The 24,420-nt window shown below is 38.0% G+C and overlaps 2 protein-coding genes across 2 annotated transcripts in view; one reads left to right on the forward strand and one right to left on the reverse strand.

Moving 5' to 3' along the window:
• Positions 1–378: 378 nt before the first annotated feature.
• Positions 379–5,192, forward strand: LOC104620410 (chromosome unknown open reading frame, human C18orf21). The gene is made up of 3 exons (XM_010286613.1): positions 379–578; positions 4,426–4,634; positions 5,000–5,192. The coding sequence occupies exons 1-3, from the start codon at positions 465–467 to the stop codon at positions 5,151–5,153; spliced, it is 477 nt and encodes a 158-aa protein (XP_010284915.1). The 5' UTR covers positions 379–464; the 3' UTR covers positions 5,154–5,192.
• A 7,507-nt stretch (positions 5,193–12,699) lies between these two features.
• Positions 12,700–24,420, reverse strand: part of RPRD1A (regulation of nuclear pre-mRNA domain containing 1A) — a 33,695-nt gene continuing 21,974 nt past the window's right edge. Inside the window, exon 7 of the mRNA XM_010286614.1 lies at positions 12,700–12,849. Coding sequence (XP_010284916.1) covers positions 12,700–12,849 — 150 coding nt within the window. The remainder of the gene's footprint in view (positions 12,850–24,420) is intronic.

Here is a 24,420-nt window from a genome sequence, read left to right on the forward strand (position 1 = left end):
CTTGCAGAGTTGTGAGCCTCTGTCCCTACAAATTTTTAGGAAGGAATTGTGTTTTTCCAACAAAATTTATAATTACATATTTTGTAAACCTGTGCTATGCATAAACTTAGCATGTATTGTGCTTAGCTGAGCACATACTGGTGCACATACTAGTGCTCAGCTTCCTCTTGTGTTCTAGCTGTATCTGAAACTACAATAAAAACCTAGATAATATTAAAATATTATCTATATATAGATATAGATTTCATATCTATATGGTATATAGATATATATCACTACCTAAATAATGTTAAAATAGAAACATACCACTTTAATGTTTGCCTATAAAATGTAATTATTTAATTTAAGTTTTATTCTTTTACCTTTATTAATCTGTAGATGACAAATGTGGATTAGAAAGAATATGTCCTTACTGCTTCCAGTTCCTGGTTCCTGATAGCCACCGGGTGCGTCTCAAACCAAAGATGAAAGTGACTCCACAGATAGAGAAAGCTCTTAAAAGAGAGGCTAAGAACCATAAACTTAATATGAAACAGACAAAGCTTTTGAAAAAGTACAGGGAGTCAAGAAGTGTTCTGGTAAGGATATTTACTTGGAACTGCCAAACACCTGATATTTCCCTGAAACCTTTCAGTGGCATAAAAAAAAAAAAAAAAGGAAATCTTTCTTTTAGAATTGGAACCCACACCTATAAATTTCTTTTTTCATGAGCATATAACTCTTTCTTTCTTTTGGGATAACTTCTACTCATAATCAAAATTTTTAAAATCTACTCTCCACAATAGATCACAAGGACAATGACAAGAACAGTAAGCTTCCCCCTGCACCACCCCCCAAAAAAACACCCCAACAGCACCACATGTCAGAAAAGCTACACAAACAGCTCTGCCCACCCTCTGATCTCTTTAGCAGCAGCCTGAGTAGACTCTGCAAGTGTCTAAGATCTTGCTGAAAATTAAATAATTTCTTCCTGCCAGGAAGCTCTGGCATTTCCACTGTCAGCTACCGTATCATTTGCGTAGCTTTGCAAAAAATGGCAGGAGTGGCAGATTTTTGCCTGTTCCTTTTTTCTGATGAATGTGGCAGAACTAGGACCAGGCAACTCTACTAGATGCAGAGCCTTAATACAGCCATGTAGATCCTAAAATCCATTAGAATCCTTAGAAATCTTTTGCTAGGAATACCTCAAAACATACCTAAGAATGGTAGATGAAAAGCTGGACATGAGCCGACAATGTGCGCTAGCAGCCCAGAAGGCCAGCCCTATCCTGGGCTGCATCCAAAGCAGCGTGGCCAGCAGGTCGAGGGAGGTGATTCTGCCCCTCTACTCTGCTCTGGTGAGACCCCACCTGGAGTCCTGCATCCAGTTCAGGAGCCCTCAGCACAGGAAAGACACGGACCTGTTGGAGCGGGTCCAGAAGAGGGCCACCAAAATGATCAGAGGGATGGAACACCTCTCCTGTGAGGACAGGCTGAGAGAGTTGGGGTTGTTCAGCCTGGAGAAGAGAAGGCTCTGCGGAGACCTTATTGCAGCCTGCCAGTAATTAAAGGGGGCCTACAAGAAAGATGGGGACAGACTTTTTATCAGGGCATGTTGCAATAGGACAAGGGGTGATGGTTTTAAACTAAAAGAGGGCAGATTTAGACTAGATGTAAGGAAGAAATTTTTCCCAGTGAGGGTGGTGAAACACTGGCCCAGGTTGCCCAGCGAGGTGGTAGCTGCCCCATGCCTGGAAGCATTCAAGGTCAGGTTGGACGGGGCTCTGAGCAACCTGATCTAGTTGAAGATGTCCCTGCTCATTGCAGGGAACTTGGACTAGATGGCCTGTAAATGTCCCTTCCAACCCAAACTATTCTGTGATTCTAAGAAGAAAAACATGCCATAGACTGAAGTCTGTCTGGTTTTGCTAGTATTTGTAGCTTGACATTTACTGCCTTTGTTTCAGCTCTGACCAAGGGCTTGAGTGACTGATGGGCTGTCAGTTTTTTTCAGTTTCATCAGTTGTCTAAAAATAAATGTATTTACAACTTACAAGCTTTACTTCATTTATCTTAGCAGACCATCATAGCTACATCAGACTATTGTTACCTTCTGTACAAATCGAATTTTTTACATTTGTCTGAATACTAGTGTTTATAGTAAGTCTTTCAAAACTAAACCACATAGGTAATTTAAATGAGTTAATGTTGCTTTTGGGGCTTCAGTTTTTTCCTAAAATTACTCAGGAATATATGATTTAACTACTAATTACTATTATTTGGAGACTAATAGTATACATTTAATCTCGTGTTGCCAGGGCATGCACTACTATTAAAACAGGTTATGTGAATGGATGTTTTAATAAATGAGACAGCACCCTATTGTGCCCAGCAGTTGCTGGCACACTTGGCATTTTCTCAGATGAGAGTCTGCTGGTTTGGGGAGTAAAATTTGTGAAACCAAAAACTATTAAAGAGTCAATAACACAACATTAAACTGGGGAAGTATCACAGAGGTTTTCAGCTGTCAAGGCAAAAAAAAAGGCACTCCAGAAAGGCCCACTTGCTATTACTTTCTCCAAATTGTAGATCATAGTTGATCAGCAAAAAAGCAGCAAGGGGCATCTGAGAAGCTGGAATCTTTGCTTTATTTTTCTGCTATAGGATCACAAATTTTTAGTGTACATTAAGACATGTGTCTTTAAACTACCAATGAACAGTGTCCTAGGGAATTTTGATGGGTTCTTACATTTATTCTGTACCTGGAGAGGTTCGTAGGACACGCTGCATTCATATCAGTTTAAAATGCAGTTTTAAATAGGTCCAGTTTAAACTCTGGGTAATGTTTTAATCTTGGGAGATAATTACAATTCGCTGCACTTGTGTTCTGCTCAGTTCTATTTGCATTTACGCTGTGGATTATGATTTAATTATTTCTGGTCTTCAGTATTTAAAATACTGTCAGAAACCGACAGCTTTCAAAATTAGCCCTGTAGATCCCTATTATCTAATGCCTGAGAGTTGCGAAAATGAAAATTTGAGTGTGGTTTAAAATTAAACCAAGTAACAATGTGACAGGTTGTACCTTTCTTAGCAAGTAGAACTTGATTTGAGAATGCTTCTGCCATGAAAAGGCATATAACATAGGAACTATTTCAGGGAGTTTAAAATTTTTGGAGTTAATTGTATGTGCAATTCAGGGAATGGAAACTAGCAGTGCTAGTTCCTGCGTTGTAAGGTGTTTGCCTCCACTTACATTCTGTGAAGTGCTAAATCACCATGTGATGCTGTGTTTTCTTTTTTTTTTTCAATCTGAATTTCATTTAGAAGAACTAAAAATACATCAATGCCTGAGCTGTAGAAGTTAATGATCTTTCTCTTTTTTAGTTTGTTAGGCTGACAAAATAATGTCTAGCAACAGTCAAAACGCTTTACTGAAAACGTTTCATTTTGGCATTTCTAAATGTAATTCTAAGCAATCTGAATTTAGGTAAACTTACACACTTTGAAATGAATGATTTGGTATGGATGTTTACAAAACTGCTTAGACATTTTTCTGGCACTTTTGAGTATATTTTCTTAACCAGAAAGATCATGTAACTGCATTTTTCTGTCGGTGTAATTGTGTGCCTCAAAAAGTTGTCTGGCTGTATTACTCTCATGTCTCTTAATAAGAGTAGTTGCCATGGCAGTCAGGGATATTAGGAATACCCGGCAGTCTCTGTGACTGTCTGACATTATCTGTTCTCCTGCACCACTGCAACATACTGTGCTGCTGGAAGTTCCCTGCAGCCTAGAAGTAAACAGGTAGAAGAGAAAGTGCCCTTCGTTTAGAACCTCCTCTGTATTGTAGTAAGTCTTCTTGCACTAACAGAAAGCCTCTTCTTTGTTTATTGAGACTTGGTGGTGTTAGTTACGGATGACTATTTTTGAGAGTTTCGTAATTTAAATATCTTACCTCCAGACTCCCTGGAAAGTGTGTAATACAACTTCATTGGGGGTAGAATATGCTAATGAATTTAGATCACTCTGTATGTCCTTTTTTTTTTTTTTTTTTTTTAAGCAAAATACAAATACCCCTAATACCTATTCAAGAAACCATATATCCAGTTCAGGTGCTGTTTCATCTTTCTGTTTTGGCAGGGTTGTTTTCCGTATTTCACTGTACATTATATTCAGAGTTATGGGTCTCCTGAAATTAGTTGCTAGGGGATTGGAGTCATTTCTAGATAAACCCATAGGATGTGTTTGGCTTAAGAAGCCTGAATGAAAATACTAGGTCTAACCTATATGTTGCTTTTTAATATCTCATTTTTCACTTAAGCAAACATTTTATATGTGTAATGGTATTTGGAGAATAGTTTGGATAATTCTTACAGTGGCTTTATAACATAAATGTGGAAAGGCTGAAAGAATGCTTGATAACTTCCTTTCTTCTCTCCATAGCTGGTTACTTGCAACTCATGCAACAAAACAACAAGACATTATGGTAAAAGCAGGGATTTTCTGACTACCAAGACACAGAGTTGTGGCACTCCAAGTATTAAATCTAGCCTGAGGACACCAGATGTAAAAATTCAGTCTGCAAACAAAGTGACACCTGTAAGCTGCAGTAGGTTGGGAACTAAAGGGAACAGTCCCTCCTCACTTCCCAGGTACCTGTTCTTCTCCTATTAAAATAATAAACTTTAAATTAATAATAAACTTTATATTGATAACTATTTTTCTTTAGTGGTCTGATTGAGGAGAGCAATTTTAACTTTCCAACCTTTAAAATCAAAAATTCTAATGAAAAGTGACTATGTGCAAAGAATGCCCAATTACATTTTTGTCATTAATGTGAAATGTCTGGCTTAAAATTTGCATAATGAAGTTATACTTCTGACTGCTCACTTTCACATGAAAATACACTATTTACGTTCAAAAATTTTCACTCAAATGATACATATGCACTTTCACAGTTACTTTATGTTAATTCTGATTCCTCACCTTTAAGATATTTGAGTCTTTTGTTTTTCAGAACATGTGTGTCCGGACAGGCGACAACCAGCTCTGCTTCCAAGACTCCCCGAAACTCCAAATTTCACTTTTCTAAGCTAAAAAGGTTGCTTAACCTAGAAGAAAAAGAGAAAAGCCAGAAGGCAGATTTTAAAACCTTCTTGACTTTACTTTAGTTATACATTATTTCAAAGAAATAAAGCTTACAGCAATAAGTATTGTTCCAGTTTTAGTACTTCAATAAAGTTAGCGATTTCTTTATGACTCAAGCTAACAGCACGTACCCTGTGAAAGCGCATTTTTTCAAAGCAAGCTGTATTTCTAAGGGGACTGATTATCTGCAAGGGGAAGAGGAGAAAATAGCCCGTCTAATACACTTGGGAATCTTAAACATGTTTTGCAGTCTGTAATGGCCTGAGGTTTAAAAGTCAGGTTCTATCATTTCAGGAAGCCGACCAGACTGGACCTGTCAGTGGGTCCAGCAGGACCAACAGATAGCTTTGCACACCTGAAAGCAGTTTGGGGCTGGGGAGGTGGCAGTTTGCTCCACCTCACTCTCCCACTATTGCTAAGATAATGCATCACAACAGAATTTAAAAGATCGCAGCCCTGCTTTGTTTGAGTTTGAGTAAAACAAAGACACTTTCATGGGCGCTTTCTGCAGGTGTGATACTTTCAAGGATCTAGTGTAGTGTCTGTAGTGTTGCTGTCGTTTGTGCTTAAATTGCCACAGGTATCAGCCTTTAACACAGCTTTCATAAAGGTTCCAAAATAACTTGCTCTTTAATGCAGCGCTCGTATACAAAGTGAGATAAAACAGTTATCACCGGGTTAAGTTTCTTCATAAGAATGTTCTCTGTGATTTGGACTTTAGGTCGTAACTGCTCCTAGGATAACACAGGAACTTGTAGGACTGCTCTAATGTGGGATGCTCTCAATACCGACTGACAGCTCCACTGCTGTCGGTACCCTGATTTGGTACTGCTAGTAGCGGGGCACAACCATAAAGAACACAGGATGCTTCCTTCCTCATTGCTCTGGTGCTACCAAAGTGGGTCACTTTTCAAAAATGGCTGAGAACCTCTTTCTTAAACCTCTTTCAGTTGTGTCATGCATTAGGCTTCAGAGTTGCTTCCTTCCTGGACTTCAATTTGGAAAACTAGGTTTGTCCTGGACAGTAGTCAACTCACTGCACCAAAACATTTTCATGTGAATAGACAATTGTCAAGGTTAAAGCGGTCTCGGCTGTCAGGTTTTACATTTTCAATTCAGCTCAGAGGTGAAGAAGGAGAGTAGGAAGTCACCGTTCAGGCCTGAGTTTATAGCTTGCCCTGTGTCTAGTCTGCAGTGACACTTCTGCAAATCATGCTTCAGATTTCCCCTCTCAGAAGAGAATCGATCAGCTAGTTAGTTAGTTAAAAACATTTGAATTCTTGGTTTTAAAGGTCTGTATTTTCCTTCTTTTTTGTTTTCTAATGAGTAAGTTCCTTTCAGGGTACTCTGACTCAATGAACACCGCTTATGAAATAGGACCAGCGGAGTTAAGTTGGCAGACTTGAAAGCAATCCAGGGTTGGGGAGAATAGTTTGTTGCAAATTCTACTTACGGTCTCAAAGATTGGCATGTAACCTTTTCGTATCTCCTGCACACTTGCACAGTAACTTTGAAAGGTCTGCTGCGGTTCGTTTCTTAGATACCTGTAGGGTGAAATTAACTGTCAGTCTTTGATCAAAATACAGACCTTGGAGTTACACCTTCTCCAATGTAGAAATTGGCATTAATTCATCTATTGTTGCTGTATTTATGATCCAGTCCTCTGGAAAAATACTTCAATCTTGTTGATGGAAAATGTTTATTACAAAAATATTTGAAAAACACGCTTTACAATAGATTTTTTTTTAATTAAAAGTATGCGCATTAGGTACTATACTGCTCTGTTTCCTATGAGGCTTAATGTGAAAACAGCATGGGCATCTGCTATGTTTTACGATGCACCAACATTAAGATTTTAGATAAATCCAGAGTATGCTTTTGAAGCGGATCTCCTGATTGTCCTCGTTTACTGTGCTTTTTACCCAATACTGAGTGGTCTCAGAATACACGAGTTGCATGCTTTTTGGATAAAACTCCAGATAATGGATAAAAGCACGTTAAGACAGTGCCAAAAGACAGCGCCAACGGGCAATCTATCCACAGGAGAGCTGGTCTGAAGTGCGCATCTCCAAAAAGAGTATGGTGGATGCCAGGCACAGAGTGTCGGGTGTTCTGCGCTCCAGGTCCATTACTACTGCGATGCGCTACTTGTTAACTGTGGTGGTTTAACCGGGGCCGGCAGCTTGTCATACTCCAAGCAACATCTGTTCCTTTGTAATTACCAGAGTTGTCAGATGCATCCAGATGTGCTGTTATAAGGGAGGACTAGTGCAAGCAATCAGACTCGACCATGGAAAAAGTTTTTTTTTAAAAAAAGAAACATTTGTTATGTGCCATTCCTTGTTTTACAAGTGTGCTTCAAAATTCTGGGTGGAAATTGTGTTGGTATGTTTTACCATCTGAAGTGCTTTTAGTTACACCTAAGCCTCTAATACAGTCTTTTTCTGTCACTGGGCTGTCACAGAATCAATGTATTGAAAAACATACATATATATAGACACACACACACATATATATATAAATATGATGTATGTAGGTATATACATACACATACATGTATCAGATATATATATACATACACACACATCCACGCATCTGATGCACTCTTCCCTTCAGGATACATTACATTCCTGTACTCGACGAAACACTGAAGGTTAATTGTTGGCCACAACAGACTATTGCTGAACCTCCCTGCCAAACCTCTGCCACACAGCATTACCAGTTTGAAACATCAGTTTGAGCCATTTTTGAGTATTGGGAACTTCAAGCTGGCATATTGCAACTGGTCCCCTCACACCCAGCCGCCCCTCTGAAGAAACACAAACTTCGGCCAAACTAGATGGCTTATCAACAATATTTCTTTTTAAGAAATTTACCGTTCTAGAGATACGATCTCAGATTTCTTGATGCACTGCTTCCTCACTGAAAAATGTGGCTTTATTATACAAAATACAAATATGGAGAGTAATAAACTTCAAAATCAGTATTGATCGTTTCGCCAGCATCACTATGAGATTCTAGTCGACCCCTAAGTATAGAGAGCAGTTTACACAAAGGCCATTTCACGCCATGAGATTGAGAAGGCAAGCAATAAACAATGATTTCAAAGATGTTTTTACAACAATGTTTTATTCTATTAAATATGAAAGAGCGTACATACGGGTGTTATTCTGAGGACATAAATTACACAAGGATTACACGTTCTGTCAGGAAAGCACAATAATGAAACAACTTTACATTTCAAACTTTTCTTGTTAGCTTTTAACAAATGAGTATTTCTGCTGCAAACAAGTAACGAGTGCTATTGAACTTTTGCAAATTCCCACAAAAACATCATGCTTAGTAGGATACTTTAAATATTGTAAAGATGAAATCAGAATTAGATTTCTAAATAACAAGATGGAAGAAATATACTACTTAATCAAGATAAATGACACACTGAAATAGGAGCCGAGACAAAATTGGTCATTCATTACAAAAAAATTCCACTTCAGACACTACATTTGAATCAGCTTGCTTTACTTGCGGGAATAGTCACTGTGATTATATGCACGAGTAATGAGCAGAACTGGCCCTAAATATTTATAAATGTAACCATCAAGTTTTAGACGTGCTGGTTTTCTAGTTCACTAATATTTCCACTGAAAAACCCACACACCCATGAATCTATTTGCCTATGTTTCAAAAGGTTGAAATCCATCTCTTCTGTAGAGGGCCAATCAAGCCTCTGCATGCCTCCTGTGGTCATCTGTGCAGGGGACTACTGCATCCTACATACCTATTTTGGGTCATCATTGACGTACCAGGCTGAGTTACCACTGACTTGTGAGAGCAGTAGTAGTCTATGGAAGTCCTAACGCGTTGTCTTTTTAAACTTCAGGTAAACAGGAATGTAATTTTATCATAATGAAAGCTCTCAGCTCGACATTCAGAAGACTGCTCAGATAAAACACATAATAAGCACGTAGTTCAGGTTGCGTTGCTAGGGATTAACTGGGGTGTTTTCATGTATTAATACAAACATTAACGGAGTGAAAGAGAGAAGCTAATGTTACTGCAGGCTGTATAATTTTCAAAAAGGAGCAGTAAAACACAATTTCTAAGAATGGTAATTTTTGTAACTAAGGACTTCACATTTATTTTTAAAAACAGAGAAGTGGGGTAATCTTCCTGATGATAGGTTTCAAAACATTCTGCAAAAACACAGCTTGATCCTGCAGACACTAGAACATACAAGCAGTCCCAGTGACCTCCAAGTTAAGCATTCTCATATGGCAAAGAGCAGCAGCATTGTCTTTGCTTTTTTCAAAGAACGCTCAGTAAAAGTGCAACATACTGAAGCAAATCATCTGATTATTTTGCTTTTATTATTAGATGAAAAACGTTCAGGTATTTTATAGTTGTGCCTTTTGTAGGGTGGACATTCTGGTTTAAGTAGGGCCCGACCACATTAGAAGAGATGGGCAGGGTACACCCACACGTTTTCTCTCCCAGAGTGGTAACGGCCCAAAGCAGTTCTATTGTATAATCCCATCTACAGCTAAAACATTGTGCTGCCCCGTTTCACACTGTTATTTCTGTTTTGACAAAAATTGACATTCATTTTGCTTTTCATTTCCACCCAGGCATGAGCTTTCAGCTCCCAGGCACCCTTCCTTTCCCCACCCAGCCTCTTTTCTTCCTGAGATGTCAGAAGTACCTATGTTAAGCTTTGGAACCTGAGAATTTGGAGGTATTTTTTGATACTACAGGGCTGCATTTGTATCGTACCATGTTATCTCCTGCTATACTATTACAGTTACAATATAAATCTTCTAACTAGTTGATACCTGATGCCTTTCCCATATAAATAAAAAACAACATACCATTTCAGCCACTAATATATGACAATTGCTGTAAGAGGGACCTTCACCTTTTGCAAGTCCTCTTTTCCAAACAAATGTTGAGGGATCATTTCCAAAAACCCAGATACGAAATACTCCTTGAAGTAAACAATTTCACAGTAACATAAAGCAACATATATCCAGAAAATAGCACTCTCTCAAAATTAAAACTTATATACATCAAGAAGTTGAGATTTTTCCTCATTCTTTTATCAGTTCTACATTATCTGCAGATAAGCAACATATTATCACTAAGAGTTATGAAAAGGAAAAACAAGTCTAGTGAAGTAAGTGTTTTGTCTTTTTTAATATTCTTGAGAGATCAAGGAAACTCAGCATTGAACTTTATTATTATAATTACTTTTAATAAAGGTAGCAAAAGACTGTTTAAGCTTAATTCCTTATGGTTTTGAGTATCCACGTCTTAGATCCTTCAATGCACTCGAAACAAGCCATGTCACTGCACTTACAATCACCTCTGGGTACAAACTAAGTTTTCCATGGATGGGATTCAGCCATCAATTCACTATTTACCCTTCTTGGTTTATGATTTGTTTTATAATTCTTAATAGATTAAGCTGTTTTAATATTTATCACAAATTTGGTGTTATCCTTTAGCAAGACTGAGCTTCATCTGCAACTGTAATGCATGAATTTATGAGCTGAATTTAACGTACCAGAACAGAAATACTTAAAGGATTAAAATTGTACCTCAACATTCATTTTCTTATCAAGAATCTATGCTGAAAAGATGCCAATAAGTGTTATTTAATTTTGCATTTTATACTTAAACTAAAGAAACAGTCCTCTGGATTCATTATAGTTAGCTCTTTTTTTCCTGTGGAGTGGAAAATAGCCACTCAAAATTTATAAATCTTTGGACAGCTAGTGAGCTCTGATGAACTATTGTCAGCATTCCTATCTGTGAGTATTCTCAGTATTCTACATTGCATGCTATGTATTTTTATCTTTTGGGTTTTTTCCCTACTTAACTGAGGTCTAATTCATGGCAACTTCCATGAGAAAAGATAATCGGACTGAGGTGCTTATGTACAAGTGTATCTATTTTAAAGAGAAAGACTATTCTCCATTCATATCCAACAAGTATTCTAGCCATTAGCCCTGCAGAAGTCAGTAACAAGTGACAGATCACTATCTTCAACAATTTCAATTCAGGACTATTTTGAATTGTTGTGGTTTTTGAAAAGGAAGAATAGACTTCTTTTTAAAAAAAATTGCTTTCAAGTGAGAAAGAGTTTGAAACTTGTAAACTGTGAAGTTAACTGATGAAAAACAATGCCTGACAAGTGCAAACCCGTTAACAAAATGCTATCATTAAATAGTCCAATGATATATCCAACTCAAACACTTGCAGCCCAGGTTTTTAAGGTCATCTCAATGCCAAAGATATAGGTAGGCATTTTTTAAATCACTCCTCAATAATTACGTGCCCAATTCCAGTAGACTAAAAAGCCTAAACTTTCTGGCAATCCGCTAGATGCCTGTCTGTATCTTTAAGTTTTTAAGTGAACTTAAAAGCTGGTGCATAGTATGCTAACAAGGACTTTTTACAAATTCAGCTACCTGTAGACAAATACCACATTTGTGCCATGCAAAAGACTTTTTAAAAAAAAACACATTCTGCAGTAATTTTCCACAGTTTAACTTATTCACAGGCCTGAACTGTCTCCTCCTGTTCTGTGAGAAAAGACTATCAAGACCCAGAAATATTTGCTGCAAGGGGTGGAGGCGGGGGGCTGGAAGCCCATGCTGGCCTCCGGGGTTTCTCAGTGTACAGCATGGCTGTATCATCGTGCTGCTGCATGTACGGATGGTATATAGCATTGCCAAATTTTAATAACGGACATTTAATAATTGGGACAGTTTAGAGAATGACCTTTCAATTTAATTAAAGCTGTAAAATGGCTTCACATATCTGGGATTAACCTTTTTAGATGGAGACCGATGTTCCAGAAAGAGATTTAGAGTACAAAGGAATGGTCCCTCGATTTAGAAACTAAGCAGCTGTAAAAAGAAAGTCACAATTTTAAAACATGTTTCTTATGTTGACTTTTAAATGATATTAAAATATTGCAGTATTTTGAGTCATTTAAAGATCTGCTTAGTGTAACATGATTTATGTTTTCCAATACAAAATTGATTACTAACATTTACTTAAAAAAACCCACACCTGACTTGTTTTAGGAGCAGGTAATTTAAATGTAATGGACAGTGAGATCACTTTTAACTTTGCATTAAATTGCATCAACCTTCTTGCAAACATAAGCTTGTGATTTCCACTTTTCACTCCCTCACTAGCAACTGAAATGTCTCTGGTTAGAAGTGTGAGTTGATTATATGTTGATCTACATTAAATATAGGGTACATAAGAAAAATCTTAGAATGTTTTTTTACAGGGCACCCAACTAAAATCTTTACAAAAGATAAGGTAATTATCCATTCTTCAGTGTAATAGACACAGATGCCACTTTTATAAATGTACCCTTATGTTCACTCGCCAATAAAATAGTAAACAAATCAACTTTTTAAACCATTTTTTATAAATTATTAATTTTTACTGACACTCTCCAACAATATACAAAAATAATACTACAAGTGTACCAATCAATCTGACCTACCCCTCATTTCACAGAAAAGTAGAGGTTATGGAAGGATGTTCGTGTAATCAGTCATCACTGTAGATGTCTCCTGCAAACGGTAAGTGTACATGGCTGCCCGTGACGTTGGGAAGTCGAGAGAGATCAGGCAGGTTCTGGATGCGTGACCTGAGTTCCTTCCGTACTTGGGACACTCTGGCTAGCTTGCGTTTGTACTCCTGTAATGCAGAAGAATTCAACATAAGACTCTTTTGCTAATACCATCCCTACTACTTACTGCGCTTGTCATCTTCTAAAGAAAGTATTCCTTCTGTGAGTTAGATGACTAAACGTCCTTTAATAGGATGTATACTCCAGAACTGGATATTCTGGAGGCAGAGATGCTCTAGCATCTTCTCAGCATCTGACTTTGGAAGCATAGCCACAGGATTTTTTTGCTTTGAATTGTTAAGTACAGAAATGCTAAACAAGGCAGACAATCCCAGATAATACAACTACACGCATTTCTCCATGCAACTAGTAGAATGGGATTATTCTTAGAAGCCGTATTAAGGATAGTCAATACACATATTCTACTGTCACTCACAGAGTACAGCAGGATAAACTTACTGATGTCAAAGTTGTTACTTTCAGCTCATACTGATGAAAGAATAAAACCCAACCAAATACCACCTAACCAGGCCTGTTGATCTGCCCCACCAAGCTGACCAATCAGAAGTATTTTGTATTAACTTTTATAACAAAAACCGTATTGCATCAGTACATTTATGGGTATAGTGGAGAAAAAAAAGAAATCGACATAATTCCTGTGAAAGTGCCAAACAGAAATACTTGAAAGTTCCAGCAAGTATCAAGCCACTGTGCAAATGTCTATAAAAGATAACAATCATGCTATTTACAAGGTCTAAACATAATTTTAAACATTCTTCTATATACTGTTAATAGCATGGAGTAAAAAGGAAGGCCAATGAAAAGACCCTTTTGGTAGTAGAACCCAATACAGTAGTACAAATGTTAAATACCTGGGGCACGATGAAGATTATTGGACAAGGTCCAACACACATAAAACCAAAGTTCGCGACTACTAGCAGCAGCGTGGCCTTCTTAGCAAGGGCAGTAAGAGAACCACAAGAAATTTTAAATTCTTAATAAAAAGGTAATGCATAGCTTAAGAAAAAATAATTAAATCTTTACATAGAAAAAGAGAAAAAAGTGTCTGTGAATTAGGATCATCAATTTCTTTATATAATTTATATTTAAAAATTAAATATTACATAGAGCTCAGAGTCTTACGAGATACTAAACACAGTGAAAATACTACAGATGCCTAGTAAGCAGAATGGTAAACACTTGGTGATGGTACACAGGGCAAAGCAGCATTCCTTTTACGATACAGATGACCAAAAATTTCTTACAACTGCAAGTCCCTTGGTCCTAGGAAAACCATCACTTGCTCACACTTGCCCAAAGCATTCTCCCTGGCGCAAGCGACTTCAGGACGTGGCTGTGGAAATGAAGGGCTGTATCCTGACACTGTACCCTTAAGTAATGCCTGCAGGCCACGAATACTTTACTATTTCATATCTAGTATTAAAGCAGCATTAGAGGCCTCAGTGAGCTGATTCTGTGCAAAAGTCATAGTTCTTTTTCCTGCATGAAAAAAGCCAGTAATGGAATGCTTCTTGCCCTTTTCACTATCTATTGTTGTCCAGATTGCAGACATATACTCCTGACTATTATTTTAGGGAATAGATTTTAATGTCAGAGGAAAAGATAAGTTTCTTTGTTGAGTAAAACAAACAATTTGGCAATATACAGAACACTTCAGTTAGCTAGAATCACTATTTTCAGATGTGGGATGGCTGGAGATTGAGCATTGGGCAAACGAGGGCTTTGAGCAAGCTTGAACCTAGGAGACCTGGCCTCCGTTGTGAAAGACGTACTGCTGTACAAAAGAGGATGAGTGGAACTGTAAGCAGAATCAAAACACTCAAAAGGCCCAAAATTAGTAAAAGAAATTAACTGTAATTCAAGCAGTTAATTGTTGTAAATGGTGTTTGAATCAGCTGAATCCAAGTTCATTCTCCGTCAATGAAGAATGTGAAGCAGCACATCAGCATCCCTTCATAAGCAAGAAGTGTGATGCTAGGCAAATACACACAGATCGCACTCAGCAGCTATATTCTCTCAAGACTTCAATCCAAAACCTGAAATGTGCCTTAAATTAGATTGCCAGTTGCTTCACTCCATTAAAATTCCTTTTAGCTGATAATAAATCATTTCCATAGTAACACCACATTTCTGACATCCAGCATTTTCTGTATAAATTTTGCCTGGGACTTGTTGCCTAGTGAGTATCAGCTTGATCAATACCACTGACAGTAGGTTCCTTTTTCTCACTACGGAAAATGTTCTCATAAATTCAGTCTCCCATAGAATACAGTCGTCTTCCTCTTGCCAACCACTTCAGCATAATGCACACACTCAGGGAGTCAAAACTTGTTCCTTGTGTCTTCTCAGAAACAGAGACCTCTGAGAAAGTTTGCTCAAGATTTTTAATATAAAACTAGAGGAAATCAAAAGTTACATAAGGTTTTATAGTTCGCTATATTATTGATGCAGTATAAGCTACAGAATGCAATTTTAATACAATTTTGGTAATCCAAAGCATATGCGAGATCTGCAACTACAGGTTAGATGTCCATGACAATCCTCCCCAACAAGTAGAAATATTATTCACCTTATCCAGAGCACCTCATTTTCTAGGACGCTCCCAAAACCATTCTAGAAATCACTGGAAACATCTAGTTTTCATGACTAGTACACAAGTTCAAAAGAAGGCCGATTTTCAAGTACAGTGACTTAGCAGTTTTGAGGTACTTTCCAAGGGGCTGCTTTTCACAGTTTAATTCTATTTAAAATCACTAGTAATTTCTGAAAGGGTTTACTTGTACATTTTTAAGGCTACTAATATAGTCCTGGCATTACTTGAGTAGTCCTGGACTGCTGGAATACACATATCAAGTACTCATTATCAAGATACTTGTTGTACATACAACCTTTATTATTTTATCATAATAGCATGCACATGTACCTACAACCTTTTTCCTCAGTCCATACGTTGAGAATGTGACTTAACTAAAGTAGAGGAGCAGGAACGGGGATATCTAGGTGTTATTTCCGATACTGTTGCTCCATTAGAAATGCCATGTACTGTACAACCGAGTAACAATTTACCCATATTGTTGACACTGCTAACTGCAGAAATCCTCATGGAGAATTTCAATTTCATTTTCATTATGTTGATTTTAAGATATACTTCAAGTTGCCCCCCATATAAATGAGGCAAGATTTAAGCTATATACTTCAAACAGTCAAGGACAGGTAGAAGTATGTTGTTTTCTTATGCTACACTGAGAATAATTTGCATTGCTTGCTACCTATGGAGAACCTTACTCTTGGGATATATATGGCAGCCTGATGTTTGGAATTAAAGTCTCTTCAATTTCTTCAGCGGTCTAAGAACACTGATTTCAAGCAATAATTTTTTGTACTTGCAGTCACAAAAGTAGGTTTATGAGATAATTAGAAGAACTTATTTTGCTCATTAGAATCCCACTGATTACTACAGTTTCCATTACTCGACAGTGTAGCATATGGATATTTTATGAAAGCAGTGCTAACAACATATGGATTCCACACCTAGATTAATAGCAATTGTCTATCAAATAAGTACTAGGCAAAAAAGCCAAAAAATTTTTTGTTAGACACTACAGTCATAATGAATAATAAAAATCTGGGCAGGCCAAACAGGCTGCGCACTGCAGAGGATATTTTCCCTTCCAAATTAAATAGGTTGAAATAGATCATAATAGAGATTTTCTGCAATTACCATACAGAGATGCTATGCTAAAACAACTTGGAACTTCATGGATATGCTTTCCCTTTACAACATTAATATGACTTTGAACCCTCACCTGATCACTAAGGCTACGGCATGCGTTAAAATACTGCATGGCAGAAAACGTATAGCAAAGCAAAAGAAACAAACTCTGACTCCAAAGCAAGAATTAAAGGTTTGCAGAAAACACACATATATCTAATCTGCACCCTTGTTAGCTACAGAAAGAAAGATAAGGTGGAAATCAGAACTCTCGATATAGAAAAACAAAACCAAAACAGCTTAAAAGGCTTTTAAGGCGTTGAGGGCATGTGTGTACACCAGCATCCATGGCCTGTATGCACATGGTATTTAAAACAGACCTCTGGCTTTCCAGGTCCGGTCCAACCTTCCAGTTTCAGGTGCGGATGTGGGAGCTTTGTAACAGAGCAAAGGCTTCTCACGCGCTGTGTCCAACAGCACAGAAACCACTGGAAATCTCCAAAGGCTCAGATGAAGGCCAATGGCATGTGATAGCCTGATACCTAGATTTTGAAGTTCAGAAACACGGTATTTGTTTATAGACTCCACCTTGTTAAAATCAAATGCCTCACCCAGTTTGGGTATTTTTCTGCAAGGCAGACTGACGACGAGATTTGGAGGAGTCAGATAAACCTCACTATCACTGGAAAACAGATGGAGCAGGGTTAAATTTTGTGCTGCCTTTAAAAATTCGGCAGGGCTCACGTTCTTCACCAGTATGATTAAAGGCTCAACCAATTTACTAGCGTTAGGGATGAACAAAACCCTTAAATAGCTTTAATTTAAGACACTGAAAAGAAGTCTGAACACATCTATATGCATCACACACACACAAGGTTGAAAAATTAAGGACAGTTACAAAAGCTTTAGGAAAGGACTGACTTGGCTAACCTTCCGTTACACATTCTGCCTGTTTACTAGAAAACAAATCTTTGGAAGAAAGCTTCAACTTTCCAGTATGTTAGCATCTATCAGTTTTCCATTAGGTCATACCACATTTAGAGCAAAAATAAATAGCACTGAAGCAGTGAGCACCTACCTAGTGATTGCTTTGTTTATTCCTTATTGTTCTATGCATTATCCCACACATTACCTAACTGTACACATTACTGTGTACGCAGATTTACTAATATTCTCAAAGGTTTTCTAATGGCATACTTCACCATTACAAACACAATTTACTCTTCATAAAACTTCTTTGAGCTGACAGATTAAAATGAAACGCATCCTCTAATTTTGAGTATCTCATTTTTCTTAGTACTTAGAATTACCAAGAACTTAATGCTTCAAAGCAAATTTTCTAAATTAAGTTAAAATATTAGACTCCTCATTTTGTCTGCAAATGAAGCAACAGGAAGCAATGAACTCAGAAGCTTGAAACCCACATACTAAATTAGTGACCATCTGGGGAAAGCTTGATTAATTGACTTTGTCTGCCATCAACTGTTATGCTGTGGTACAGACAGGAATACACTGCAGATCTTCAAATCATAAATTCCTGAGTGCAGCAGCAGTAAATAGGAACAAAGCATTTTACCAGGACGTTTCCCATCTGAAGGGTGATTATCAGAAATGTGAAGTCCTTCACAGTGGTCACAAACCACTCTTCCCATTTCTTCAAAATGCAATTTCTTTGTCCAGCTCCTTCCAGCCTAAACCTGTCTCTCACATCTCGTTCACCCATTTTGACTCCTGATCTCCACCTCCACTCCTTGAACACTGTTCCTACAACCAACCTCTCTGTCCAGCAAGGCTGTTCAACGCGCCTCAGACTCCTGTCATGCCTGTATTCACATGCAATACGAACACTCACAACTGGTTTGTGCCCAACTGTTCCCATTTCCTCCCTTTCTGGTTCCATGTCTGAATTCCTCCCTCTCCAATCCTGGTCTGCACTTACCACTTTGTCTATAGTTTTGGCTGCATCTGGTTCCAGTTTCACCCATTCCTCCCCAGTCCTATACTCTGCCTGTCCCTGTTCTCTGCCTATATAATATCTCCATCAGATCTCTCTTACCACCTTCTATCAGTTTTTGCTTCCATTCTCTTAGTCTAAATAAGTTCCAGTTCCTCCCATTTCAGTCCTACATGATGTTATGCTTTTCTGGCCGGTCACACCCTTTTTTCTCAGGCAGCTGATTTCCTGTTCCATTCTTTACCGTCTAGTTCTGGATCCCTTCTTAATCTCTGCAGCCTTTGGTGACAAGTTCCATGGGTACTTGTCTAAGTTTTGCATTCAAACCCATCGGCTTCCACTCCCCATTACTTAGACTCATGGGAGCAACCCACTCATGGACAACCCACCCATGGAAGAAGTTCTCTGCTCTCACATCAGGTGCTTGGCCCATGGTCATCCCAGAGAACAACTGTATACATTTGCAATTGCAGGAGGGGTCTTCTTCAGCCCAAGCTGGAAAACTCGCTGGCAGAGAAGCTCTTCATGGAAGTTACTAATGTTTTAAGAAATCTCTGATGAGCATATTAAAAGTAATATTTTTCCAAAGGCTTGTGATTTACTAGGCTTACTTAGTTTATATTTACCTCCATTCAATCATAAAAGGTCCAAAGTGATCAATATTAATTTATAAAATAAATCACTATTTAAAAGCATTTATTTAGTCAGAGAATTTGAATGAGAAAATGATTTAATTTAAAGCATTTCAGGATGGCAGATATGAGCATCAGCTCAAATGAAAGATGCCTGTTTGAGGTTAAATTTGGTCTCGTGTTTTATTATCTGATACAGCATTTTTATCTGGTTGAAAATTTAGCCATTATAATAAACTCAAAGCTACTTACATCCAAAAGATGCTTAAATTAAACTGAATCCTTAAGTTTCAAATCTTGGCTGATAGAATGAAGTTTTGGAGAACTTCTGATGACAAGCAATCAGGCACTTCAGAACAATTCTGAGCAATTGTGCTCAAACAAATATTCAAGTTGATACTCTATAAAAACATACATAAAAGGGATAAAGCAGAACAGTTTTGAAAATAAAAGAAAAAATTAAATGGCTGCAGGCTTAAACATAGCTTCTTAAAGTTTCATATGTTCACAAATTATCTGAAGGAAATCCAAATTAAACTATATCAGGGTTCAATTTTAAAGGAATCTATGCATGAAAAATTGTGATAGTCTATTAGAAAAAACACACCTTTAGCAACGCATTTAAGACAGTTGTAGAAAGTCTTCAGGCTCAAGTATTTACTGTACCTAACAGCTGAACTATAAAAATGGCATATGTCAGATGCTCATTCCTCATTTCACGCAACCCTTGCCTGCACGTCATTACACCAGTCTTAGTTCCAACTTCAGATTCCACATGTGCAACTCATCTTTCTAAAGCTAATGCTGTGTGTGTCAAACCACAAAACCATGGACTTTGATGTTCATTATTTAACAGAGACAAATGGACATCTACAAGTATGAAAATTCTGTAAAGCCAAGGCTACATGTAACTCTTTTGAAGATGAAAAGTGAATCTGAGAATGAAAATAACGCTGCAGGTCACTAGATAGGGGATTTACCTATAGCTAAGCCAAGAGACAACTGTTTCAGATCCTTTTCCTTTGTCAAAAACAGATCTACATAAAAACAGAAGCATGAGCCCTAGTTTTATTGTAGCAAGGTGAAGTACTAGTCTAATCCAAGCAGCAGAGAGCTTAAAGCAGGCTAATGTACACTTTTCCAGTGTAGAGCCACTTGGTGTTAACCTGTGAGCAAGAAAGAAAATGAATGAGAAGTGTTTGAATCAACAGTGTTTTATTGACCTGAGATTGGGTATTAGCTATATTTCAAGTGAAATAAATAAAAGTAATGCAGATAGAGGACCTCAACCTTCTGCTACAGGTGAGCGCATAAGTAATCTCAGTGCAGGTCTATCTGTGCAAAACTGGTCTTGGACATTTTGAAGAAGCTCTTCAAACTATTTTTTTTTTTTTAATTATTTTTTTCTGTCTTTTTTTTCCCAGTTCATAAATGACTGCTATCCATCTTGAAGAAACAGCTGTGATGGACAACCACCTTACAATTCCAGAACAGTCTCACCTGAAGAGCATGTGGTTATTTCTTAGAGAGATTTTTATAGAACGGTTCTCAAAATAAGCCCAAAAATGCCAGGGGATCATCCAATGTGTGTACACTTTAATAAATTTTATCAGTTTCATGCTACACCTGTTGACTCTTTCTCACAAGTTCTTTAAGTAGGTTGAAACATCCATTTTAGAGACATGGAGTCTAAAGAAGAGGATTTCATTACAGCTCAAAGATAAGCATTCACAAGCCCGATTTGCTTTACTGGTAGTTGAAAATGCATCAGTTGAGAACTGAAACTACAGTTTACGTGACTAATAAGAAAAACTACCTGTGTAAGACAAACTGTTGATATGCTGCACGGTAATTCTGCTTTTTTCTCCTTTCGTGAGTGTGAAATAGATACTTCAAATGCAGCGTCCAGTGATGGGGATTGGAGTGTGAGAAAGGCAAATTTGGAAAGGGAGAACTACACAGCAGCAGAAGATATTCTGACTTCTTGAAACTGCCCCTCATAGGTCCTGTGGGAATATCTCCAGTGAAAACTCTACCATGCATGAAGCGAGCAAACAACTGCACCCCTTCTACAGCCTAACAAGAAAGGAGCAGAATCTTAATTTCCTAACAATGCACACAGACACACGTTCTATCAATTAAAAAAGCAGTGCCTACCCTCAAGCTTTAGTATTAAAATATTATGATGACAAAGTTTTGCCTAAGGGAAACGATACCAATAGATAGCACAAAGCAATTACAAGAAAAATTCACACTGTAAAAGCCTCTCATCAAACAACCAATTTCAGGCAGCAAATTTGGCATGCCCACCCATTTTTTACATTATTTACCCAATTCTGAATTGCTCAAATAGCTAGTTTTATTTTGTAATAAAAAAAGGTGTAAAAAGAGGTTGTCAGGGCAGAAATTATGAGCAACTAGGGGGGAAAAAAAGTCTAGAGAGAAAGCAGAATATAGAACAAGTAAACAACATCAAAAAGAACAAGGAAAAACATTCACAGTGCTTTTCCTGACATTTTCTTTCCCATAATGAACTATTTTCCTCCCAAAAGCCTATGGCTTGGAAAACCCCCACTAATGCTTCTGTGAGCTACTAATAAAAGAAAACATGCATCAGAGGTCAGCAATCATTCCTATCTAAAATGTCTTAGATTTTTAAAGCACCTTTCATACGTTAAGCCATCTGTATTTCATTAAAAAGGTCTTTAAAATTATTATCCCGGTTTATATAGAAGCTCTAAGGTGGGGTTTTCTGTTTCGTAGGTCTGTATTTCTATCCAGTAGTGATGAAGTGACCTTGGAAGATCAGGTCAGCAGAAGAACATAGTAAGTTAAATGTCGTTAAAGTAATTTATTACTAAGATATTTACAAATGAAATCACGAGTAATTCAGTAGACATGTCACAGAGGAAAAATGCAAATAATGTAAAAAATTTTTTTGTTCTTTCAATTTTCATCCAATTTTTAATAAGCATGTTATTTTGGAATAGAGTGGAACAGGGAAGCACCACTATTTGCAAAGTACAGCATTTCATATATTCCTAGTAAAGATTCTAAAGACTGAGATTTCTGACTATTCAGTAGTCAGTAATAAAACATCTAAACACAGTTACCCTTTTTCACCAGTAAGTTTACTGTATTTCCTAAATTAGTTATTTGGGTTTCCAGAGTGTTGAAAAGAATGGAATTATACAGAAGTGGTAAATCACTTAGATTCCCTGTTTTGCCATATGCTTCTTGCATGCCAGTACGCAAGTCACTTAGGTACATTTTCACCAGGTACATTACCCAGGGGCTTCTTGTACGACAGACACCCCAAATTTCTCTCTTACTCATACAAAATCCGCTCTCACAAACCTGATACTGTTTTAAATTTGGATTTAAAAGGTTCCAGAGAAAAACTCAGGCTCTACTTCCATTCGTTCAGGCTAAAATAAAAACCTAAGATCTTTTTAAAATGTTGTTTTTCCTTACAATACCTCAGGAAAGCACAGAAGTACATGGGTTTTATCAGATTTGCTATCCAAATTGCAAAATAATTACATGTTGCTCATTCCTCTGGTAAGCTGCTTCAAATTCCCTGAGAAAACAAGACCTGAAGTAGCAACGGAGACTGTACTCTCGCTGCAGAAAAGGGCTCACCATTGTGGCAAACCGAGTTGAATGCAAATTGAATAGGCATGGCTTGTAGGGCGATTTAAGAACTTTTAAAATACTTGTCCGCCTCTTCCCTACTTGTTCAGTAAACCATTAAGACTGGTCTGTCCCTAAGCTTGTGCTTCCAGGTCTCTCGTAAACATGAAGTTTGAAAGAAAAAATAAACTACGCCTAGCATCAGACGACCGGGACTTCCATCAAGGCAAACCAACCCGGCAGGTCTGAACCTGCAGCTGAAGTTCAGGCAAGAGCTGGATCGACGGGCTGGCACAGGACAGCCTGCCAGGACACGCTTTAAGATTTCTGGTCTGTTGGGCACGATCAGCTGTGGGGTAGAGTAAGTGTTTATGAAGAACAACGTAAACTCCCGCTGGGTATATGTTTCCAGTCTGCTGTGAGGGAGAGGGCTCGAGTAGTAGGCCTGGGTATACCACTTGTCTTTCACTCTGCAGTGCAACCGTCGCGCAAAAGGGCAACTTTTCCCCCCGTGTAGGAGGGGAAACATAAATCCACTAAATCCAAGGTACACTTATGGTAAATGATTTATGATTTAACCATGATTTATAATAGAATATAAACACTTGCACTCAATCTTAAGATACCATCTTAGAGTGACTGTAAAAGTCACCAGGCATTCAATTTTTTTTAATTTATTTTTTAAAGGGCTCACCTTGTAAAGCAAAAGGTAATTCCTCTACCCTGCAAGCCCATCTGTGAGTGAAAAAAATCAAGTTAGCCAGGCACTGCAAGCTGAAGGGGCTCAGCAGCCCAGATGAGTCCCTCAGAGACTCCCAGCCAGCTCTAGCACGTCCTTGATACTGCAACAACATTGCAAGAGGAGCCTCCGCTGAGAGAGGGCAATAACTGCTGATGGCAGAGGGAGAGCACAACGGTGTCCCCATGCCCAGCTAAAAAGAACAAACTACAAAACTATCCTTCTGCCACTGCTCAGAGAAAGGCACTCGCTTGCAGCTACATTATCAAGAAGAGTCAAGACAACGGGGCCAAGTAAAACCAGCAAAAAACCCAAAAACCCTCCTCACAGTCATTCCGATGTAGGTTGAAATTGCAACTGTAGGGCGCATTTCATTCCATTTCCAGATCAGCTGAACTTTGGAGGAGAAAGTTCATTGTGCAACATGGCAAAAGCTGCGTGACATAGCATAACAGCATGCCAGAGGCTCAGATATCGGAAGAACATGCGCCGTGAAAAAGTAGGCAACACGCTTCAACAAGTAAGTCTGCTTGCAGCAGCGTAAGAGAAAGATTTTCTGCCATTTTGTGGGCTGTGGTGAACATGCCTCTTGCAGAAGTTGTTTTAACCCAAGTTTGGACGTCGCAGAGTTGTCAGAATTGTACAGTATCCCCCCCCCGCCCTGCCTGCTGTCCCTCACAACAGTTTGTCTGGATGTTTACGGTTTTCACCGACAGCTTTGTTTTCATTGGAGCTCTAAAGAAATTCAGTATTTTTCAGCAACCTTCTCCTACTGAAACTTGGGTGCTGGCTCACATGCGGAAAATAAATTTGCTCTAAATCTTAAACCACATAATACAATTATGATTTCTTAAACGAACAAACACATATTTAAATGCTAAGCCTTTATCGGTTACATTGAAAGACGCAATTTGGAGTTTGCGCTCAGCATTTTGTAACTGAAAATAG

Source organism: Phaethon lepturus, unplaced genomic scaffold (assembly GCF_000687285.1).
Source record: "Phaethon lepturus isolate BGI_N335 unplaced genomic scaffold, ASM68728v1 scaffold46884, whole genome shotgun sequence".
Lineage (NCBI taxonomy): Eukaryota > Metazoa > Chordata > Aves > Phaethontiformes > Phaethontidae > Phaethon > Phaethon lepturus.

Excerpts from the sequence above, each read along its gene's own strand:
- LOC104620410 (XM_010286613.1), top strand. The coding sequence starts at position 465 with ATGAAAGTGACTCCACAGATAGAGAAAGCTCTTAAAAGAGAGGCTAAG. Across the intron at positions 579-4,425 it reads GGGAGTCAAGAAGTGTTCTG|CTGGTTACTTGCAACTCATG; the intron begins GTAAGGATATTT and ends TTCTCTCCATAG. Across the intron at positions 4,635-4,999 it reads AGTCCCTCCTCACTTCCCAG|AACATGTGTGTCCGGACAGG; the intron begins GTACCTGTTCTT and ends TTTGTTTTTCAG.